Source organism: Anabas testudineus, chromosome 7, assembly GCF_900324465.2.
Source record: "Anabas testudineus chromosome 7, fAnaTes1.2, whole genome shotgun sequence".
Taxonomy (NCBI): Eukaryota; Metazoa; Chordata; class Actinopteri; order Anabantiformes; family Anabantidae; genus Anabas; species Anabas testudineus.
The window spans coordinates 17,634,030-17,657,721 of record NC_046616.1 but is presented as its reverse complement, the minus strand read 5'-3'; the positions used below and the strand labels follow the sequence as shown (position 1 = coordinate 17,657,721).

Sequence of the window (23,692 nt, the reverse complement as noted above, 5' to 3'; positions counted from 1 at the left end):
TCTCCCTCCCTCTGTTGCTGCCGGCTCTTTTTTTTTCTTTCTCTCTCTCTCTCTCGTCTCGCTGAGAGGCCTTTAGAGTGCTCCCTCTGGCCGAGTCATTGACAAATGTTGCTTTGAAATGTAATGAAGTTTGAAATGGGAGCTGCGGTTACAATTATCCTCGGACAGGGGCTGTCACTGGCATGATATCACTATCTCTGGCAATTAGAATCGGCTACGAGAGAGAGAGAGAAAGAGAGAGAGAGAGCCAGAGGGAGAGAGAGAGATGGAGAGATTGGGTGACAGACAGTGATCCCACAGAGTTATGAGTGTGTGGAGGCAGGAAAGCAAACAAGTGGTGCATTCATGGAGGGATAGTGGCTTATTCTCTCCAACAGAACTGTGTCTGCATATACTTGTGTTTGGGCTCACTCGCTTATTTATAGAACAGGTTTCCAACCATTTTATCGCTGCTATAAATCTGTGAGGATCATTCTACGCAGGTGATGGAGCTAATAAACCATCTACATTTATGTGCATACTAATTACTAATCAGAACAATTCTAGTTACTGTAACACCAATCAGAGCAACATGATTACGGCTTATCGATATTTGTCATCAGTAAATGCAAGATACGATTTGCATTTACTGTACAGTGGCTCAAATAACAATCACAGTTGCCTCTGGACGTGCTATGTGTCTGCACTTACTCCTGCTTGTAGTTGCTGAAGTCATTATTATTTACAGAACAGGTGTTCAATGTTTCTCTGCAGATGCATAGTAAATCTGTTTTGAATCAATGAACATTATAGAAAGTGTTACCAACCTGTTATTGAACACGTTATGGTTTATTAACCATATTTATATACACATTAACCAATCCGCGTGTTTATTGCTAACACAGTATCTGTCACTATGATCTGTTCATGTAGCTGATTAAGCCGAGCAAAGCAGTGCAATGTGCATCAGCAAACTATCGATTTTTCTTTTTTTGCTTTAAACGATTCAGTAAAAACACAAAATCGTCACTATTACAGACTGAGTAATTTGTGTTGGGTCCTACTTTTTTTTTTTAAATTAAAGAGAAACCCCAGCATTCACTGTGGTAAGTGGAAATTGCAGAATAATAATGCACTAAATTGCTCTTTATTTTTCTAAATGCTCTTCGGTTTGTTATTAGTTTTGCTCCTGTGTGAGCTAATTTTAGCTAAAATCCCAATAAGCTGCTGTTGATGTCAGGTGTGAGTTTTACTGCTTAAAACACAAGTTTTCTTGTCTAAAAAGGGGTTTGTGTTATTTGATCAATCAGAAAATGAACTAGAAAGTCTCGCATTAACTCAAATTACAATGAAAAGTGAAGCTGACTTGTTTACTTAGCTCTTTTTCTTTTTACTACAGCATGCGTGGCTGCACATGCGTGTTGAGAAATCTGCTTTTCCTTCTCAGGAACATATGTGATGCACCTGTCGGCATTCGACGCAGACGACAACACAACAGCCAATGGAATGGTCCGCTACCGGATCCTGTCGCAGACGCCGCACAGCCCCATACCCAACATGTTCACCATCAACAGTGAGACGGGCGATATCGTGACGGTGGCGCCCGGGCTCGACCGAGAGGTTGGTCTGTCTTCATTCACAGGGACTCGCAACACGTTAACGCAGATAAAGATTCTACGATGATTTGTGTCTTATAAAGCTGTTTGAGTCGTCTGCACACAGTCTGAAAGATCCACTGCTGGTCAGAGGATACAGCTATATTATTACATATGGTGGAAAGTTCATAACAGCATCGTTTATTCTGATGACAATCTGAGATGTGACTTACAAATGCTTTGGCACCAGAACACACACACACACACACACACACACACACACACACACACCATGTCATCTTTTCTTTCTTTTTTTTTTTTTAAATTGCCTGCTTCTCTGGTCACCTTGTTTATGGAGCTATAAAAGTTGTGACAAGCTCCAAATGTGTTTATTCTCGCTACATGGATGTGCCAGTGACAACTCTGCAAAGAAATCTCCAAGACAGATCATCCTCCCAAACTGTCACCGGTGACAGACCTATTAACAACACATCACGCTGCAGTGGGCTGCTCACGTTGTGATGTGTGTGTCTGTGTGTGTGTGTGTGTGTGTGTGTGTGTGTGTGTGTGTGTGTGTGTGTGTGTGTGTGTGTGTGTGTGTGCTGTGTGGTAAAGATAGAGTGGAAATATCTGAAATAGAATGCCCTTGACACCTGTCAGACAAACCAAAAACCCCATATAATCACATCTGCACTCGATAAAACAATGGAGCAATGGAGGGGAAAAAGGGAAACTGAAGAGAGCAGTAGAACAAAAACCGAGCTTGGGCAGATGGAGTATTAGAATTAGGGTGGAGGATGTGAGTGTGAATTTGACAATGAAGATAGGGTGATGGAGACGGAGAACGAGACACGGGGGGGTGCCAAAGGGAGAGACAGAGAGGTGTGAAGGGAACGTGGAGTAAAAATGTCTCGGCTGAACCTCTGCTGCTTATTTTTATTCCGTTTTATCTGCACACTGCTAATCCAGCCAGTCACCCCTAATGTAGGATTAAACTCCTACCACCCCTCAACACACACAGCACACACACACACACACAAGCATGTTTGTCATTTTATAGATATATACATGCATATCTGTGAGGACTCACACTGACATATTTAAATCCCCTAGATCACAAGCTTTTTTGTCAGCTGTATGCATTCATGTGTCTTTCGTTATTTGATTTTCAACTCCCTGACATGTCCTGTGAATGTGTCCCTCTCATGTATTCTACAATACAATGCTCATGTAGACTACTTTGGGTGTGTAGATACTTCTTGAGGGCTCATGAGTGGCTGTAACAGAGAAATGGCAAGCTCTGCACTTTTACCCATTCACAATAAGTGAGCATAATATGCTATATAAACTATAAATACTAGATAATATACTGCACATAAACTTCACAGGAATATGCTCCACAGCACACTGCAGTGCTTCCCTGGTCTACTTTTAGTCAGCACTTTGGCCTTTTGAAACTTTGACAGTTTCAGCATCTTCCTTCCCTCCTTGTGCTGTGGTGTTAGAGGTGTTGGGTGCTACAAAAAAAAAAAAAAAAAAAACACATCTATTTTTGGTAGTTCTCCTCCCTTGTGCTTCAGCTCCATCTCCTGCTGTCTCTCATCCTCCTCTTCTCTCAGTTTCCACTTGTCTGCGGTGGAAAGAGGAAAGAAAAAAAGAAATTGGCTACAATAATTTTATGTTGTTATGCAAGAGCATTTACACGAAGTCGAAAGAGGGAGGTTACGGAAGGGCATTGTGGAGGCCTGTTTCCTTGCAGAGGATTGTCACACACTAGGGAAAGCTCATCTGTGCTATCGAATTTGATTAGAGGCAGCAGATCATTAAAGTTATGATTGTGCTATTTCGAGTGCCGATTACATTATAGAAGGTCATTATAAAGAGTGAGGTGAGAATTAGAAATCCAAAGTAACATATTGTTTATAATGCATCGGATCACCAGATGGTGAAATGCAGGAACTTATCACTGAATAAATTAGTGAAGAAGGGATTTTGTGTTGTTAAAGTTAGATCTCACTTTATTCCACTCTCTCTTTGTTCAGCTCTGTCAATCCTCTCAGTGAAGGTGACTGAAAACTCAATTTATAATTAGAAAAGCTCTTCTTTACTTCAAAATTGTATTTTTCTCTCTTTTGTAAACTCCCACATTAATTTTCTTCTAACGGTTTCCACTGGTCTGCAGTGGACTTTTAAGAGCTTGTTGACAGTAACAGACCTCAGTCCTCCAGAGAAGGCTGGGTATGCTGTGGTTTTTGCTGCAGTGCTGAGAGGTTCAGAGGAGCTCTACATAATTACTCCCTTGTCTAATTAGTGAGAGTGTTGTGTACACGCTGTACACAGGCTGACGGGACAGTCAGGCAAGTGCTGCTTCTAAACAAGATATGGAGAAAAAGAGGGGTGTGCGTTTTTATGTGTTTGTGGGTGATTGTGTGTAGGGATGGGTGTTAATGAGAGTGTGTGTACAAGGTTGGAGTTCAGCATCTCATCTAGCCTCAAGATGAGAGGAACTGAGAGGAGCTGTCTAATCCTCCTGATGTGTCATCCCGGCCTAATTGGGATATTTATTTGGTAATTAGCAGGTGAGAGAGACACTGGGAATGTAATTGGGAATCTCAGTGACGAGACACATTATCCAGACAGCCGGCTCCCAGGTTCCATCTTTCCTGCAGCCCATTAACTGTACCCTGGGACAGGAGAGACAGAGGATGCTGTTGAAGAGTGGGAGGGGTGGAGGATAGCAAAATGGGAGGGGAGCTGCGTGGCTAGAAGCACACAAACACACCAGAGTGCAAAAATACAAAAAGGAGAACCATATTTCAGCTTCCAGTGAAGTGACACGGTGTCATCGCAAAAGATGAAATGGCATTTATCATTCCCTCGTATTATTGCTCCATAGATAGTGTATTAATCTCTGTCAGTTGGATCATTGTCTTCACATCTGTCCATCAGTGACACTGAATAAGCGATGTCTTTGATGACATACCCATGGGGAGGCTTCACAGTGCAGCCTTCAGACGGTGCGAAGTCTGGATACGTTCCACTGGGGAGGTTTCAACTGAGTCCAATCAAAGACTTCACCCTTGCAATTCTGTGTTTCAAATATAGCTGTGGTCAGCGACTATAGAACACAACACAGGCTCAGCTTCTTTCTTTTTTTCCCACTGGGGCCCACAGACTGTGGCTGATGCTGTAGACTCAACAGAGAAAGCTGCTTGCAGGTGAATAACTGCACACTCTTGTTTTTCTGTCTTTTACAGAAAGTGTCCCAGTACACCATCATCGTGCAGGCCACTGACATGGAGGGCAACCTGAACTTTGGCCTTTCCAACACAGCCACCGCCATCATCACTGTCACAGACATCAATGACAACCCTCCCATGCTGACCTCCAGAACTGTGAGTTGATGCAAAAAACTGGAGTGGCCAAAGAGGGTTTGACTGGAAATGATGTTAAATAAATGTGTTAAATAAAAAAGTAATAAGAAGAAATTAAATCACTGTGTTATGTTGACATACAGGACGATTTCCAAGTTGGTGAAGTTGGACAATTTTGTGGTTATAAAGAGTTGATTTCACTTTATTCTACTGTCTTAACCCGAGTCTCTTTAATACTCTCTCTTTCACTCAATGCCACCGAATGTTTCGATGTGCAAGTGGAACGACTGAGGTGGCAGCAATAGTACTGACTGACTGACTGAAAAAAATTGATTTATTACTTGCATGGTTAGAATGAAAGTCTCACGTCAAGATTTTATTCAGGGAAATGTATAGAAAGAGCAAAGGAAGAAAAAATATATATACAAAAAGAAGAGGTGGTGAGTAATAAGAGAGCAAAGAAGAGAGGAGAGGAGCTGATGAGTGGACCACCATGTGGACTCCAAGACTAAAAAATGGAGGGAAGAAAAAGTGATGAGAGAATGATGGAGCGAGGAGAAAGAATGAAGGATTATTTAGTCACAGGAGCTATTTTCTACAGCAGCAGTGATGAAGCATAGACATGCCCCGTTGTAAATCAGAGGCCTTCCCTGACTCGGCATCCTCCCCTGCATTAAGATTCTCTACTGTAGACGGTGTATTGATGATAGCGGCCAGTAATAGATTGATATTCTCTAACTGTATTCCACCGTGTTTAAGTGCATTTCCATCATCGCCACAGAGGGGAAGTTAATGCCATCATGGATATTGATGACAAACTTTAGTGGAGGTTTTGGAGCCACGACAAACCCTTCTACCCAGTCCCTTCATAAATCACACATTTTACTGGTGGGATAACATAAAAGCCATTTTGTTGAGAATGCAGGCCATTATGCAAATATTTAGTGTTTGCAATAAACCCCATAGATCTTTCAACATGTCCCAGAAATAAAAAGTTTGGGGAATTTGTCTTTAATGCTGATGATTAATATTTCACCACGCATATCAGAGGCTGGCCTATTTTTCAAGGCAGCAAAGGATGCTGTATATGAACAAATGTGAAGGCTTTGGGTGCTTATTGCCGCTTATATGGTTTGCGTTATTTCTGTAATTCAGATAGATGAGAGAAAAGGAAAATAAGTTATTTATCTCTTTTATTTATGTGTACATCACACTGTAGCTGTGACTGCATCTCACAATGTGCGGCTGGGTTTTCCGTTATAGCATGTGTAAAGACCTCTCTTCGTATAGAATTTGGTACAGTGCTTCATTGGCCTCCTTTCTTTACTATCCTCACAAAGTTCCTGTGATGAAGTTCCCTGTCACTTCTCCCGCCTCTCTTTGCCTGTTTCAGTCTTTCTCTTCTGCCAAAATAGTGACAAAATGGTGAGGGTGCTGGCAAGAGGTGTTTTGTCAAGTGCTGTGAGACAGCCAACTGCACCCTGTGCCAATCACAATCAAAGAGCACCCCTCTCCTTTCCTTTAGTCCACCCGTTGGGGACAAGATATAAGATGACAGAGAGAAAAACTACCTGATCAGAGAAAGTCTGTTGAAAGACACCACAGGTTCAAAAGAATTCACTGCTGAAACAAGCGCTACTAACACATTGGTAAGAGGGAGGAGAGTCACACTGAAGCCAGTGTCATCTACAGTAATACATTATTAGAAGAGTTAGGAAGAAGACAAACCTTAAAAAAAGACACTGCTCACCGTTAAATACACACATCTTGCATCACAATCTATTATTCATGAATTAATTAGTTCTGGAAAAAACAGTTTTTACCTTAAATTGTCATTTGAAAGTTCACTCTTCAATCTAATCCGAATAGAACTTGGCATTGAACTGCTTTTGTCGTCCTGAAAATGTTCAGGTCAATTCAAATGCAAAACCCTTTCTACTTTATTTTGGTGCATTTAAAGGCACTTAATTATACAGGAAGGGAGATCTAGATGGATGGTACACCGTTTTACTTTTAATTTAACATTGTGTGAGGATGAATGTATCCTGTCTGAACATATTTCTTTTGAGGACACTTACAAATCATCTACAAATATCCACATGTATTTTTGTGAAGGTGCATGGCCCAGAAATGATATCAAATGGGACTGTAAAGTTCTTCCGAGATATATTTCTCAGCAACCACAAAGAGTGGGTAAGTGCGGTGTGGGCATTTACCCAACAGGGCTGGAAAAGAGGGCTGTTCCTCAAGGGCCACTGTCCTGTCCTACCCACTGCTGATTATCTGGATCATGTGTGGTCAGCCAATCAGAAGCTGTAAGTGCAGGGATGGTTGGAAAACAAGCAGGACAGTGGAGGACCAGGTTTGGCCAGATGTGCATAGAAAAGTGTATGACCCTCCATTTTTATTAATATATTTTTTAATGACAATAATAAACAAAAAGGAAATTCTAGTGTTGTTATTTACAGATGTACTGTTTAGAATTCATTTGCAAAGTGATTATATTGTTGAAACATAGTTTTACACTTAGGGAATTTTAACATTACCATGTCATATGAGATTGCTTTTCAGAAAAATAAATGAGATTTTTATTACTCAACTAACAACCTCACAGCCCACCCACCCACCCAATTCCCCAGTTTACGTAGAGATGATAAGAGAAGAAATCTTCAACTGGGCTATTAATAATAAGAGCTGCATTGGACCCCTTTAAAGTATTTCATCAAATCTATTTAACACCCTGTCTTGGTTGTTAGCGTGTATTGAGAGAGAAGATGCTCAAGGGCCCCAAGGAGCTCAAGAGCCATCTCTAAAGTTGTTTTTTTATTGAATTGACATTGGGGAGTCCCTGAATCAAACCAAAGTAATAAACCACACTAGTGCACACGCACACACATTCACCCCAACACAAACATACGACAGCCTGCCTACTTATCCAATGCAGGCAGTGCATCAGGACCACCCGGACTTTTCTGTTGTCTTAAGAATGTCATTGACTTTCTGAACATCTCTCCTGATGCAGCACCCTAATCTGCCCACTGCTGTCGGCTGTTTGCTGGGTGATGTGCGGGTTTCCAGGCAGGGTATTATAGTCCGCTGGAGTGTTTGGTCTGGGGCTTTGCTCTTTGATATCCTAAACTCTCATAAGCAGCTCAGTGGCTCTTCCACGCCTGTTACCCATAGTGACACAGTGACTGTATGATGCTGCATGCCTGTTGCCTTGAGATGAGGTGAAGACATGCCAACATGCTCACTTTCTGACCCCACATGATCGGGTGTAGGTGGGGCTGGGGTTGATTTGTGTTCTACAGGGTAACTGAGCTGTAAAACCGCTGTTGTTGGTTCATCTCCGTGGGATTTATCCCTTGAGCCTATATGGCTTTGATCAATCCCGACCATAACAGACACATGACAGACAGCGGCTCACTCCTCATCAGGCTTATCAGGACAAAGCACATGTGTTTGTACAGCATGGGGACAAATACAAGTCACTCATATACACTCCAACAGCTGTTTTACCCTCCCTACTGCTGGTCTCTTTCTCTCCTTCTTTGTGACTCTAGCTTTCAAAGGAATGAAATATTACTGCTCATCAACGATGAGTAGGGGGATTGCAAAAAAAAAAAAAAGCTGAAAAACTGGAACAGCGCTCCTGTGTGCATGTGCTTTCCGATATGCAACTGTGTTTACTGCTTGTTTTTCACTCAGCAGTAATAAAAGCAAGATCATTAAACTTACTCTACCTGAAAACCTGAAAGGATAACTGTCTCTATAAAGAAAAATGTAAAAGTGAGATTGGCACTTTGTGGCTTTTTGTAGAAATTGCCACACTCAGATGGCTCAATGGATCCCAAAAGACCTCAGCCCCAGTCAGCATAAACATGTTTCAATCTACTTCAATCTACTCCGCAGTTTTCCGGGGAGGTCCCAGAGAACCGCGTGGATGTTGTAGTGGCTAATCTCACGGTGATAGATGCTGACCAACCGCACTCACCCAACTGGAACGCGATCTACAGGATCATCAGCGGAGACCCAAGTGGGCATTTCACCATCCGCACCGACCCCGTCACCAATGATGGCATGGTCACCGTGGTTAAGGTAAGACACCTTCAGCTTCTGGCCATGTACAACTCGGTGTCGAAGAAACCGTGTCAGCTATTTTCTGTATTGAATGTCATATCCCCTCTGGGTTTAAGCGCAGGCAACAATAATAGACTACAGACTTAAATGGGGACACGTTGGGGTCTTTGTCTTTCATATGCCCCTTTATGTCCAAATGAGGGATTGGAGGCTGCTGCGTCCTTTGGTAGCCTTTCATACACTCATTCAGGGATTTAAGCACAATGGCTGGTGAGACCACTGTAGCAGATTAGGTATTGATTTCTCAATTACAAAGGCAACGCTTTTTATACACTCATAATGTTCTAGCTGCCGTGGTAAATGACAACAACAACAAAAACATGTCTGGTAACAACCTGCTATGTTAGTGTTCAACCTCTCAGACAGAGCTTGTCCAGCGGGTTTTCACCTCTTTTGGAAAAAGAATAAAATAGAAAACAGTCAGTAAGTAGGAACAGGAAGTAATATACAGAAAAAACATATATTATAGTGTGTGAATATGCATTCTGTTGATCAGCCTTTAGTATTTGTGTTGTATCAGCCACAAGTAGGTCACTGTAAATGTATTTGTCTGGTATTGTAGACATAACTGTTTCCTTTTCATGGTCCTCACAACCCAGACTTATTGTCCTTCTGTAGCTGACTCCTACATTTTACATTCTACAATAATGTAAAATAAAAAAAACAGCGTTACCATCTCCCTATAATTCCCACAGCGCAATGAGCAGTGAACATTGGCATTTTGCTTCTCTTCATTATTTCTAGATGAATGCCTTTTATTATCCACTCCTTTCACTCCCTGATGTAAAATTCAAAAGGCAGCCTTAAGCTTCCATAGAGACCCATGGGGAGTTATCGTGAAATCAAAAAATCATACGACAAGAGACAGGACACCCCCTGGGAAGAAAGGAGACATAGACTGTCTAAACAAGTACACAGTGGTGGGGCTTCAGGCGGCTCAGGGGAATGGGAGCCAGAATGGTTCACATCGGACAATGTGTGATAGGTGAAGTCAAGAAGCCATAAGAAGGTGCCGCCTTGGTCTTCATATTTTAACAAGATGTCTATTGCTGCTACCACAGACACATCAAGAAGCACTGACATCCAAATATGCCACAGTCCCCCATGGGGCACCTGGGCTCCTTCATAAACAACGGCTGAGGTCTTAACCAGAACATGTCACACATTCCCGCTGCTCTCCAGGGAGTTTATGAGATGTATTCTCATTTTGCTGCTCGGTAATAGAGGCAGTAGACAAACAAGCATGCATAAAAACACACAAACAGAGTGACTCGGTTTGAATGAGTCATTAAGATATGTAAATCACGGCTTATGAGAAACACGGAAGATGACGGGGGAAGTGGAGAGGAGGAGATAAGCGAGGCGAGGACGGATTTCCGACGACTGAGGGATGCAGACAGCACAGAACTGAGATCACAGACAGCTGGGGAGACCAGGGTGAGGAGGGGCAGAGGTGAGACGACTAGGGGTTGGGAAGTTGGAGTCCGGTGTAATAAATTAGGTAAAAGTGAATGAGAAGAAAGACTAAAGCGATACAGAGGAGATGTAAGATGTGATGGCTCCTAGGCAAAAGATGGAAGTCATGTTATTGGCCTCTAACCCATCTCACTTCCCTCAGGGTATTTGGGTGTATATGTGTGTTTTAGTTCGCCTACAGCTATACTCTAGACCGCCCTGTGCTCTGAATACCACTGGCTGTAGATCAAAAACCCTTCAGCGTGCTTAGCCTGTAAATGAGCTCCTAGTGCACCGTGGGGTCACATGAATACACACCCGTGTGTTTACACACAAATTATACCAACGTGCATCTACATACACACACACATCGGAACGCCAGTCGACGCACGCCGACAAACATGCGCTCCGGTGCTCCTGTCAACCAAGCTGCCTGATTAAGATTTTTTAAATCTATATCAAAGCCGTGTTACCTCACTGCCCACTGAAAACATCGAAGCTAAGCAACATACAGATATGCTCAAAGTCGTTAGCATCAGAAACAAAGACCAACAAATAAAAGCCTTGTGGCAGTGATCATCATCTGCCTATTTAGAAATACGCCAGGAGTATCTGCAAACCCCTGTATTTATTCTTATTTTTTACTTCCCTTATTTCACGTGATTTAAACCACGCCAATAAAACCCCCTGTAGAGTTTAGATACACACACTCAAAAGGCAGAACCATGACAGCACCTATGGATAGTCTTAACCCTGCAATGTCTCCTCAGTGTGTGTGTTCCTTTGTTAAATATGGGTCCAATTCATCAGGAGACCACTTGACGCGGCATCTGTTCATTTATCATGTTCTTTATCATCAACATGGTGCCACGCGTGTTCCCCAGCCACCGGCAGAAAGACAAATGTTGACAGGGGTGTTAACACTATAATCAGCGTTATATTTATAGTACCCCCCTCCACACATGAAAGCATGTGATGGTTTTCTCATAAAAATGTAGTAATAATAGTACTGATAGTAGCAGTATTCACTGGCTGCACAAGAGGAGAAGAGGGTTTCCATTTGGATCTGTGAATCAATAATGATGATTGTGGCTTCAAGTAAAGAATGCATTTATTTTTAAAGTAATATAGATTCACCAATTTTCCCCAGTGAAATGTAAGATAAAAATATATAGACCGGAGGATGTAATAATAGATTAGAAATATAGTTTATGTCCAACATTTGTTCAGGTTATGTGATGATGTTTATTCACATTCCTCAGCCTGATCTTGGGTCGCACTCGACAATTATTAGAAGTGTTTATGTTATTCTATCTGCCCACTACATATTTGTAATTTTTTATTTTAATATTTGTGCAATCTGGTAATAAAATATTTAAAAATACGACTATAAGAGGCATTGCTTGTATCCATGGTGCGTAATGTGATACCTCATGCTGGATTAGATTTGTGTTTAAAGTGTCTTGACTTGAGAACTAAAGGTTTTATAAAGTTTAAAGTATTTAAATTCTGCACTGAAACATTCACTGTCATCTTCTTTCCTTCCTGCAGCCAGTAGACTTTGAGATGAACCGTGCCTTCATGCTGACTGTGGTGGTGTCCAACCAGGCCCACTTAGCCAGTGGCATCCAGTCATCTCTCCAGTCCACAGCTGGAGTCACTATATCCATCCAGGACGTCAACGAACCTCCTTACTTCCCCACGAACCCAAAACACATCCGCTTTGAGGAGGGTGTCCCCGCTGGAACCAGCTTGACGACGTTCTCGGCCGCAGATCCCGACCGACTACAGATGCAGCAGACTATCAGGTACTGAGTGAATACAGTACATCAGAGTACAAAATGAGAAGCCTAAATGGGCTAATTCTGACATTTTAATAACATTTCATTAGTTTAATTTTCTTCTGGTGCAAAATCATTTAGATCTCATTAGATAACTTCTATTACATGTGCTTAAAGGCTTGAAGTCTTGCTAGCTGCATTGGCAGAAATCCATCCATATGCACTAACAGCAGAGTAAAAAGTCTCTTGGACAGGTTCCACGTCACTAGTTAGGAGTCAAAGTTCAACAAGGGGACTATATTTTGGCATCTCTCAAAGTCTTACTGTGTGTAGTTTATGAGCCAGCAGAGAACTCTGAGTAAGGAGGGCAAGAAGGTTAATAGGGAGCAATAGCCTATGGCGTAATCAGAAGTGTGTGCATTCTGTCGGTTGTATGAGCACATACAGTACATCTAGGTGCGCGCATACACATACACACACACACACACACACACACACACACACACACACACACACAGATTGAAGAGAAAAGATGGAGGTGGGGGAGGAAAAAAGAGAACAGTTGGCCCGAGCTCAAACACCTGACACAGCACTATACCCACCTGCAGTGTTGTTCCTCTGTGTCCAGCCTCTATGGATTTTAAATGTAAACCAACCTTTAAATGACCAGCAGACCTTTCCTCGGCCGAGCTGTCACCCTGAGTGTAGCGCTGACTGATATTATGGCCTTTCAAAGTTCGAGGTAACCTGTTAACGACCGCTGCTGCGAACAGAAAGCTTTTGATTCCAGGGATCACGTGTGTCTTCACATGAGGGCTGGGAAAGTGTGTATTCGGCACAGTACGGCAAAGCAACTGAGTTGATAACAGGGCTGTTTAGTGTGACATTAATACCACCTACTTCCAACCACCTCACACCCCATTTTCTCTGGGGAAAAGATCTAAACAAATTTCCCAGTTAATTTCACAGCAAATGAGAGTAAATTGGGTGTACTTTATAATTTAGGAAGACGCCAAAGTCACCAGCTGAGCTCTCTCTCTCTCTCTCTCTCTCTCTCTCTCTCTCTCTCTCTCTCTCTCTCTAGTGCACTCTCCCTGTTGAATTCACTTTGACCTCTTTGATTTCTTTCCTGTTTCTCCATGCCCTGCATGTGCAAGACTGCACCACACTACATCGTGGAATTAAGTTAGCCATTTGCAAGCACGCTGTGCTCTGCTGTCACAGTCTACTTAACAGAAACCCAGCTCCAATCTCTTTCCTATGCCCTCACCACGTGAGGAAGCCGAACTGTAGAGATAGCGAATCCGCCACCTCATTCATTTGGAGCCATCTGGACAGGATCACTATCAATCCCTGTGCTACAAATCAGTTCCATAAAAGGTATCTACTTGAGACTGTTATGCAAGAGCACTAATCATAGCTGTTCCCTCTGTCTCGTGAATCCTCATTCTTGCCAATCAGCTAAAACCCTGTATACTGTTGAATCACCCTATTAAATGTTTATTTTTGGACTTACATCACACATAACTGCTCTCTGTTCGTGACTCTAAACCCATGTTACATGCCATTGATAGCACATATCTTTACATATGACTAAAAGCTGTATGTGCTCATACAGGAGAGACAAGGAGACGTTTTGAGGTAGCGCTAAAAGTCAAATGTAAGGTGAAAAAAGAAAGCTGCGGATGGTAAGGTGACTCCAGGTCAAGGTTTGAACTTGGCAGGTGCTTATCAAAGGAGCAGCACACTGATGGTGTCCTCTTGAGGTTGGCTGGCGAAGAGGGCATGTGGACAACAGCAGGGCAGGGGGAAGGAGAGTGAGAGTGAGGCATCATGCATCACCTGTCAGACACCGAGCACTGAGGTCAAGACACAGGACAGGACAGACACTGGCATAAATGATTACCCAAATCGCCTTGGCTAGGCTCAAGACATGCATTTTTCATCCTCAGGGTCGGGGGTTTGAAAAATAAATGTCATACCTCTCCCTGCTGCTTGCTAAGATCACTAACCTGCCAGGCCTAATCATACATCCAGCTGTACGCACACACCAACCGTCTCCCAAATCAGAGAAACCTACAGGTAGAGAAGAGCTTGGAAAAGTAGTGGAATGGAGATACAGGAAGGAATACTTAAACTCAGGCATTTAAAACAGTTTTTGGTTTGTTTATTCCAAAATAGAGCTAGAGTAAACAAGAACTGTTTACCTTTCCAAAAAGACAAAAAAAAAAAAAATAGCCACAGCACTTCATTAAAAAGTTAGCCATGGGGACTGCCAATTGCCCACAGTAATGTTGTTGACAGTTGGGAAAAACAAAACACCCTGGGTGCTTTCACGGGCATCATTCTAATGGCCACAGTAGCCTTATCATTTACTGAGTGCAATCACAGTAAGTAAGTGAAAGTGGCTGAGTAAAGCCAGCCACACTGTGCTGTTACCTTATTGGAGTTTCCTGAGAAGCAGACTGATAATACAGGGGACTGACTACTCAGTGTGTTGGAAATGAGCTCGGCTGCAATGACTGTTCATTCAGAAGTTAATTTACATCATATAAGGTTTATTACATCTGCACTAAGGGCTGTTTAGGAGACTTAATTAAAGTGTGGTGGTGCACAAACCTTTGTGTTATAGCTTTTATCATCAGAGGGCACACTTCCACTTGTGTTATCGTGCAGTGTGTCCGGGAAAGAAGTTCCAGTGGTAGTTTATTGGCCATTACTCAAGAAAACACACACATTATTTTTCTCTGAAAGTTGATAGAGTTTTCTTTGTGATGCTCATATTTAAACTAATAGTTTCTCATTTGTGAAAATAAACCCTTCTTAGTGTAAAGGCAATACCAAAGCTAAAAACCAATCCACCTACAGTAACAGCTCTTCTACTGTAGATCTAACGAACACATTACACATTGTTGTTGCCAATTTTCTTGCTCTTGTTCAACTAGTCTTGATGAATAAACATACGGTATTTCCTAAAATGTCAGACTGTTCCTTTAACACACTCACCAATACTCATTTTCTAAGAGCGACACGTTCCCGGCATTCAGGTTAACTGACCCTTTAATTTGCCTCTGTTCAGTGAACTGCTCATAGTTCACTTCCTCCACTGGAAAGAACATTGTCCCCTCAGTCCAGACAACGAGTCAGTTTGGCGTGAAACAGCCAATAGAGATGCAGTTGGACACTTGAATAGCAAATCAAGTCAGTCTTAATGAGGACATTAACACCAGATCATACAGCCATAATGCTGCTACTTCAGAACATCCCCTCTCCCCGTCTCTCTTTCCTCTCACATCCCTTCCTGACTGTTTCCCTCACTCTTTTTTATCCCACCTGTCCACCGTGATGGACCCACTGTAGTCCTGCTGGTGATTTCACAGTCCACCAGCTAGTGGCTGTGGGCTTTGTTAGCCTGTGTGAAACTGTCTTAAAGTGTGGGAATGTCATCTCTGTGATCCCCTTCCCCGCACTGCGCTACGCCTGGGATCATGCCCAGTGCCTGCTGGGAAAATCCCACCTCCCTCACTGCAGTAGAGAGATTATACTCTCTGTCCGCCCCCTCCTTACCACCACCCACCTCTCTAAGCTTTCAATCTTCTCCATGAAAGTAAAAATGCACATGCAGTATTTAATCAAACACAAATAAACAAGTGGGCTGCATACTGACACTAAGTACGCCGCTATTCAATAAGTACAAAAGCAAGGTTAAGGTCAGATCCATTTCAGTTTGGATGGATTTAAAAGCTGGAAGTTTTTGTCACATAACAACATGGCCTGCATTGCCCAAGCTGACATTCAGTAAATAAAATCGGATTGATGTCGAATTGTGTAAGGCCAAGGTGTCACGTGTCCACAGAGGATGTTCCACACACGAAAGTGAGATTGGAGCCAAGAGAGGTGGCGGCTGATGAACTCTGCATCGCGCGGGGAACGATACGAGGATGAGAAAATGTATGAATGCGGAAGCACAACGAGATGGGGTGGGATGGTACAGGTTGAGAGACGATCAGATTGAATTGAAAGTGTGGGACGAGCCAAAAGCAACAAAAGCCCGAGGAGCAAGAACAGTTAGATCAGAGCGAGATTGGCAGTCGGCACTGGAGATGATCCTCTGTTCCTTCACTGCCCTTATCCCGAGGGAGTGTCACTGCCTGCTACCACATGCGCCTTCCTGTTCGACGATCAGTACCCAGATCCCATCACCCAGTCACTGCGCTACACACACAGCATTTCCAAACATACAAGCAATAAAACATACATGTCTATAACCCTGGGAGACTGTTTACCTTTCTCCAGCGTAGGCAAATACTTGTGGAACATGTGCATGCAACACACAAACACACACATACACTGTTGTAGCAGTGCTTAACCAGGGACGTAATTGACTTCAATGCCACGTACACAGGAGTGAAAAATGAGGTGAAATTGACTGTAGGCTGCAGGCTCCGGAGGAGAAGTCAATGAAGAATTAAACTGTGTGAAGGTCAGGCTGTTGTGATTTTTGCCCAGCGTGTCTGCGCGCGTGCGATCTCTGGACGCACAGACACAAGAGAAAATGTATAATTGCTTGTAAACGCGGAAATGCTGGTGTTAACGTCTCCATCGATCTGTCCTCTGTGTGTTTAGGTATTCGAAGCTGAACGACCCCGCAGACTGGCTGTCCATCAATAGAACCAATGGTCAGATAGTAACCACAGCGATGCTCAACCGGGAGTCCATTTATGTCACCAACAATATATATGAAGCCACGTTCCTGGCAACGGACAATGGTAAGAGCGTCTTTGAAAGCACATTTTATCAGTTTCACTTAAATTCAGTGATCAAGGCAGCTGCTGCACATATACCCTTTTATTTTTTTTAAAGACATGAAAGCTTATATAAGTACTGTGTTTCACAGTCTCACAACTGGTCACACTGTTGACCCTCTCCTCCTTTCTTCACTTCTCTTTTTCCTTTCTCACTATTCATGCGAAATATATTATTTGTTCCACCCAAAAGTTAAAACTCGGGCTTAACTGAGCAGAAACTCAATCACAGCAAAATAAAAGAGTAGATGTAAGTGGTCCCCCAGCCCAAATAAAAAGAGAATGCGTTCTCCTTCCCCAGTCGCCTTATCAGTGACGTGCAGTGCGCTGGTGTGTTTACCTTTAGATGAGCTGGCTTTTAAACACTGCTTGTATTTATAGGTGTGAGCATGTGTGAATGCACTCATTTGCAGTAGATTTATGGGAGCATATGTGTGTGTGTGTGTTTCTGTACATTTACTTGCTCTGATTGACAATGTGAGACACCATGTGTAACCTGCTGATGAGGAGGAAGACGAAACAGGATTAGAGGTTGTTTACTGCTGTTGTTTGGACTTCACAACCACCTCATTTACTCCATGTTCCCCGTGCTTTTTTTTTCTCTCTTTAACTGTTATTTACAGGCATTCCTTATCATTTCAGTATAACCTATTTGAGACAGTAGGCTCCTGAGAAAGCTTTTTTTCTTTTTTTAGCCAGACCGCTCTGTCGTGCACAGCTGGGGCAGGCACGTTAGGTCAGGCCGATATAGGAACTGAGGTAACTCTCTGTGATGTGAAGCCGGCAGTTCAAGTTATATGTAAGTCTGACTATGTGGGTGTTTCTGGAGTGCCAGCCGTCATCATGAGAGGGATTATGGTAAGAAGTAAGAATAGTAGGACAGACCATGAAGAGCTAGTGAGCGTAAGGAGAAGTACACTTGTATTGACACCATCTTTTAATGTCTGTCCGCCCCTGACACATCTGACTGCCGCGAACCTTTTGGACACACAGTTTCCCTTTTCAAACACCTATTGTTTATGTGAATATGTGCTCTTCCAAGAGCATATGGTAGGCTTGCTACAAGTCTTTTCACCATGCCTCACATCTCTGAGCCACCGTCAAAAAAAAAAAAAAAGGGAGTTAATACAAATCCTTTTGAGGAATTTACACAAACATAATTATTTATTTAGCTAGTTAAAACCCACATAATTCTCCTATCAGCTGTGGCAAGCTGCTTCCACATGTCCCCCATACATGGCTGGGATTAACAAACCAGCAGAAAGGGAAAGCCTCTGTGCGTGACTGCGTGTGTATTTGCAAGTTGGTGCATGTATTCTGTGCATCCGAACCTTTGTGTTTATGAACCACGTGTTTATGGTTCACTTCAGTAGGGACATGTAGCCACTAATGATAAAATCTGTTGGATAATGGTTGATTTCTGGCAAACAAATAAAATGTTACCCCTAAAGAGTCTAAAGCTGTGAAAAGCTCTTTAATATTTATATTCTAAAATGACTTGTGTAGATTTATTTTATGAAAGATGTAATCATAATATACATAGTATTGCATGTAACTACATATAATTAAGTAGTTTTATAGGCTAACTGTAAAGAATGGTATTAGGAGTTACTGTTGGACTATTTATACTGTGACAATTTATTGTCAGAATAAAAATAAAAATAAAAAATGCATTTGCTTGGCTTATTACTTATATGACTACACTTATATCACCTCTTAAAGTGATGCACTCCAGTACGACTCACCATGATCTCAATTTTAAACATATAGTAGAATTTATCACCTTTCTGACAAACTTTGGCCCTAACAATATTTTTTTCTTAATTTTAAAAAGAATCCCAGTCTCGTGCTACAGCTCTTAATCAATAAGTTGCATGCTCATTTATTCACAGTTTATTCAGCAATCTATAGTGTCAACACCAGTCACACAGAGATCACACTGAGAGCCCCCCCCTTCTTTAGCTGTGTCTCGCCCTTCTTGTGGCAAATGTCTTGCTCTGTTGCCATGTTTAATTGGCTGATCTGTCAGCTTTGCATAATCTTTGTAAATTACATCGGCCTTATCTCATCCCAGAGATGGGCCCTTGGGTCGCTTGATTCCATCCAGTGGCTCAGCCAGTGGGGCATGGCAGGGAAATGACTCGTAATTGGAAGCAGCTAAGGGTCGTCACCCCCTGACACACACTCAATAAACAGCTCTGAGCGTGGTACTGCTAAAAACTCTTTTTTTTTTTTTTTATTTTAAGTTTTCTCTGTGCCACGTTTTCATACCACACGTACACATCCATGCATCCTTTCCCCCCTCTACTCTCTCACCCTCTGATTGTTTAAAGTGTCTATTCTTTATCCTCAATTCTCTATAACTGCTGTTGCTGATGGCCTGTTGCTCTGTTCAGTCAATGCAAAGCGCTTCAGGATTATGTTGCAGATGAGATGTCTATGTGCACCAGTGCATGTTATTATAGTGCAAGGCTGACAATATTGTAGTCAACCAGCATCTCTGCAGTAGCTCCCCACAGTGGGATCAGATCACATTTCTCCAATTGCCTTGTCAATTCCCACAGACTTCCCGCAGTCATCTGGCCATAACACCAGGGATGCAGGTGCAACCTTGGTGTAAAGTCTACAGGAGTTCAAGTAAAAGAATATTGCAATGTGAACAGCTTCCCAATGAGCAACATCTGTACATCTGTATGTATAATAAGCAGCTGTAATTAACCACTCCAGCACTGTAGCAGTTGTGTGTCTACCAGGAAATCAGTTACAGTTAAGTGCAGGTAATTGGACAAGTTATATTTTTCAGAAATACTGTTATGACTCCTAAAGGAACACCACACCACTGTTTAAATTTAACCATGTTTGTCAGTCAGTTTTGTTCAGCTGAGTCCTCTGACCCCTGGAACAGTTGTCCAGGAAGCACTCCCTTCAACCTGCCCACAGCAGAGGTTTAATCTATTGGGTTAAATCTGACACATTTCACAGCATCAAATAATGTAAACTGATGACCCTACAGCGTTAAAGCATGGGCACTCTGACCAGCCTGGAAATAAATGTGGGCCACTGTGTGTTGTGACACATTGCTCCCATGACACGTTTAAAATTATCCGCGACTTGCGCTGTAGTGGCCCTTGTGTCAGTTTGAACCAAATGATTTAGCCTTTGTTCACTGGCTTGTCCCTCCTTGGCCCACTCACCACTGCTGATGAGCCATACCCTTGCCATTTCAGAGATGCTCCAGCCCACTTATCAAACCATAACAACATGGCCCTCATCAAAATCATTTATTTCTCCTGCCTCCAACCTCACTAATCAACCGATACAGACCAAAACACTGGACCTTTTGTCAGGGTACATTGTCTCCTTAAATAAATAAAATACGTTGCACAGTATTCGTATTTTGCTGTGCATTGTTCAGGTAACAATGTAACAATTAAGGACTTTTGGAAAATTCCTAGCGGTCATGAGGAAATAATTTATAATTGTGCCTGATTATCTGTGAGCAGGGTATAATCTTCTATGTATGTGAGCATGTGTTGTACCCAGTAGACGAGTATTGTGCATTTACAAGTGTTTTTAGTGATTGTGTGTGTGAGAATGGAGGACTGTGTGCACCACAATGAAAATGCCCTGTTCAGCTTTCAGAAATACATTGTTAATATTGCAGGCAGAAGTGCCTCTATCCTAGATGGCTCTCCGAATATTGCGTAAATACACACAGACAAGGACTTGTTTGATTGTGTTACAGTCATCATTATTGTACGTAAACCCTCTCCGGGCGATTGGATGTGCTGTGCCTGCTTCTGGATGGGCTGTGATGGGTTTGATTTGGCTGTGAGGCTAAGCTGTCAGAAGTATTTCTGTCAAGGGCAGACATTTTCCCCCTGCGCTACAGCATCCCTACCTCATTCAGCGCCATTGTGAATAAACAGTTGTTCGTTTTACCCCGTTCTCTTTTCTTTTTATCTTCATCTTTTTATTTTCCTTCAATATTTTCTCGCTTGTCTTCAACTCCTGTCCCTCTTCCTCCTCCGTCACGTCCTTCACCGCACACACACACCTTATCTTGTCATCTTTTCCTCTCATCACGGTTGCTATTTTCTCTTCCTTCTCTTCTCCTTGCTCTCCAGGCTCTCCTCCAGCCAGCGGCACAGGCACGCTGCAGATCTATCTGATAGATATTAATGACAACCCCCCAGCGCTCGTACCCAGGGAGTCTCAGATCTGTGAGAGGGTGAACAAGAACATCAACGGTGTCAACATCACTGCCGCTGATGCCGACACGGACCCAAACGCCGGACCCTTTGTCTTCGAGCTGCCCAGCTTCCCCACCAGCATCCGACGCAATTGGACAATTACTCGGATCAGTGGTGAGGAGTTCTCACCATAGATGTTTCTTACCTGCACACCATTCATACCTATGAGTGCTCACTGTTAAATCTAGACGATGACAATTCATGATGTAGACATTTTGTCTCATTTTATCAATAAATCTGATGTGAATGTGAACTTTTTTCTTTCTTCTTCCCTCCGTACAGGTGACTACGCCCGTCTGAGTCTGAGATACCAGATATATTTAGAGCCGGGGATGTATGAGGTCCCAATAATTGTGTCCGACTCAGGAAACCCTCCGTTGTCCAACAGGTCGGTCATCAAATTGAAGGTGTGTCCCTGTGATGAAAATGGAGACTGCACCACTCTTGGGGCGGTGGCAGCCGCCGGCTTGGGAACTGGAGCCATCATCTCCATCCTCATCTGCATCATCATACTGCTCAGTGAGTATCAGCTGCTCACATCACATTCATACACACCCACACAGATGTATTCGTACAGTGCTAAAGGTTGAGGCTGTCTGTGATTGACTTTGATTTGCAGTTCTGCTAATAAGAACTACAGTTTTAAGACACTGTCATTAAACATTTACCAGACTGTGATACAACAGCACAAGCAATAGTTTATATAATGGATGAATACCTCGACTGCTGGTATTTTTTCCTGGTAGGGTAAATATCTTCTGCTGTCTGTCTTGCCAGTGAGTCATGCTACTGACTTAATTTGTGACTGTGATTTTCATAAATATAGAAAAGTCCTCAAATTCACCCACAGCTGTAAGTTCTGTACAACATATGTGAAGACGTTTATTTCATTAAAAGAGACGTACAGTGCATCCAGAAAGTATTCACGGCACTTTGTATGTTACAGCCTCAGTTTAAGATGGATTACATTCATTATATGCCTTAAAACTATACTCTACAATACAATATCCCATAATGACAACATGAAAGAAGTTTGTTTGAAATCTTTGCAAATTTAATAAAATCTATTCACAGTCTTCACTCAATACTTTATTGAAGCACCTGTTTTACCACTTACAGCCCCAAGTCTTCTTGAGTTTGATGCTACAAGCTTGGCACGCTGGTTTTTGGGCAGTTTCTCCCATTCTTCTTTGCAGTACCTCTTAAGCTCCACAGGGTTAGATGGGGAGCGTCGGTTAAGAGCCATTTTTTAGTTTTCTCCAGAGATCGGCTTCAAGTCTGGGTTCTTGCTGGCCCACTCAGGGGCAGTCACAGAGTCGTTCAGGTGCCTTTTGGCAAACTCCAGACCGGCTGTCAAGTGCCTTTTACTGAGCAGTGGTTTCCGTCTGGCCACTTCACCATACAGGCCTGATTGGTGGAGAAGCTGCAGAGATGGTTGTTCTTCTGGAAGGTTCTCCTCTCTCCACAGAGAAACTCTGCAGCTCCTTTAGAGTAACCATTGGGTTCTTGGTCGCCTCCCTGATTAAGACCCTTCTCTTTTGAGCACTTTGTTTAACCAGGCGGCCTGCTCTAGGAAGAGTCCTGGTGGTTCCAAACTTCTTCCGTTTACGGATGATGTAAGTCACTGTGCCCAAAAATAATAATAATAATGATATGATGAGTAATTAAATACTTTATTGATCCCCTTGGGGAAATTGTTGTTTGGATAGCTGTAGTAGATGACAGCACTACTGTGGGGTGTCAGTGCCCCACAGTGGCCTTGTCCAGGGACACCTCAACATATAGCCGGGAGGAACCAGGAATTAAACCAGTAACCCTGGGGTTTATAGATGACTGCTCTACCTACTGAGATAACTGACCTTCAATGCTGCAGTTTTTTCTGTAACCTTCCCTATATTTGTGTCTCAATACAATCCTGTGTCAGTTTTGTCAATTCCCTGGACTTCTTGGCATGGTTTGTGGTCTGAGATGTGCTATTAACCCTGGGACCTTATATACAGGTGTGTGCCTGTCCAAATCACGTCCAATCAACTGAATTTCCCACAGGTGGACTCCAATTAAGTTGTAGAAACATTTCAAGGATGATCAGTGGAAACATTAATTACCAAAGCTTAATTTTAAGTGACATGAGAAAGGCTGTGAATACAGTACATGTGATTTTTTTTTTTAAATATGTTAAGATCTCAAACAAACTTCTTCATGTTGTCATTATGAGGAACTATTTGTAGAATTATAAGGAAAATGAGGCTGCAACATAACAAAATGTGAAAAAAAGTGTGAGTACTCTCTGGATGCTCTGTATACTAAGGG

At 42.5% G+C, this 23,692-nt stretch overlaps 1 protein-coding gene across 1 annotated transcript in view; it reads left to right on the top strand.

Annotated features, from left to right (window-relative positions):
- The window catches only part of LOC113167867 (cadherin-4-like), a 203,796-nt gene that overhangs the window by 173,613 nt on the left and 6,491 nt on the right, over nt 1–23,692 (top strand). Inside the window, exons 8-14 of the mRNA XM_026368768.1 lie at nt 1,427–1,599; nt 4,832–4,969; nt 8,861–9,046; nt 12,095–12,351; nt 16,951–17,093; nt 21,257–21,496; nt 21,665–21,901. Coding sequence (XP_026224553.1) covers nt 1,427–1,599; nt 4,832–4,969; nt 8,861–9,046; nt 12,095–12,351; nt 16,951–17,093; nt 21,257–21,496; nt 21,665–21,901 — 1,374 coding nt within the window. The remainder of the gene's footprint in view (nt 1–1,426; nt 1,600–4,831; nt 4,970–8,860; nt 9,047–12,094; nt 12,352–16,950; nt 17,094–21,256; nt 21,497–21,664; nt 21,902–23,692) is intronic.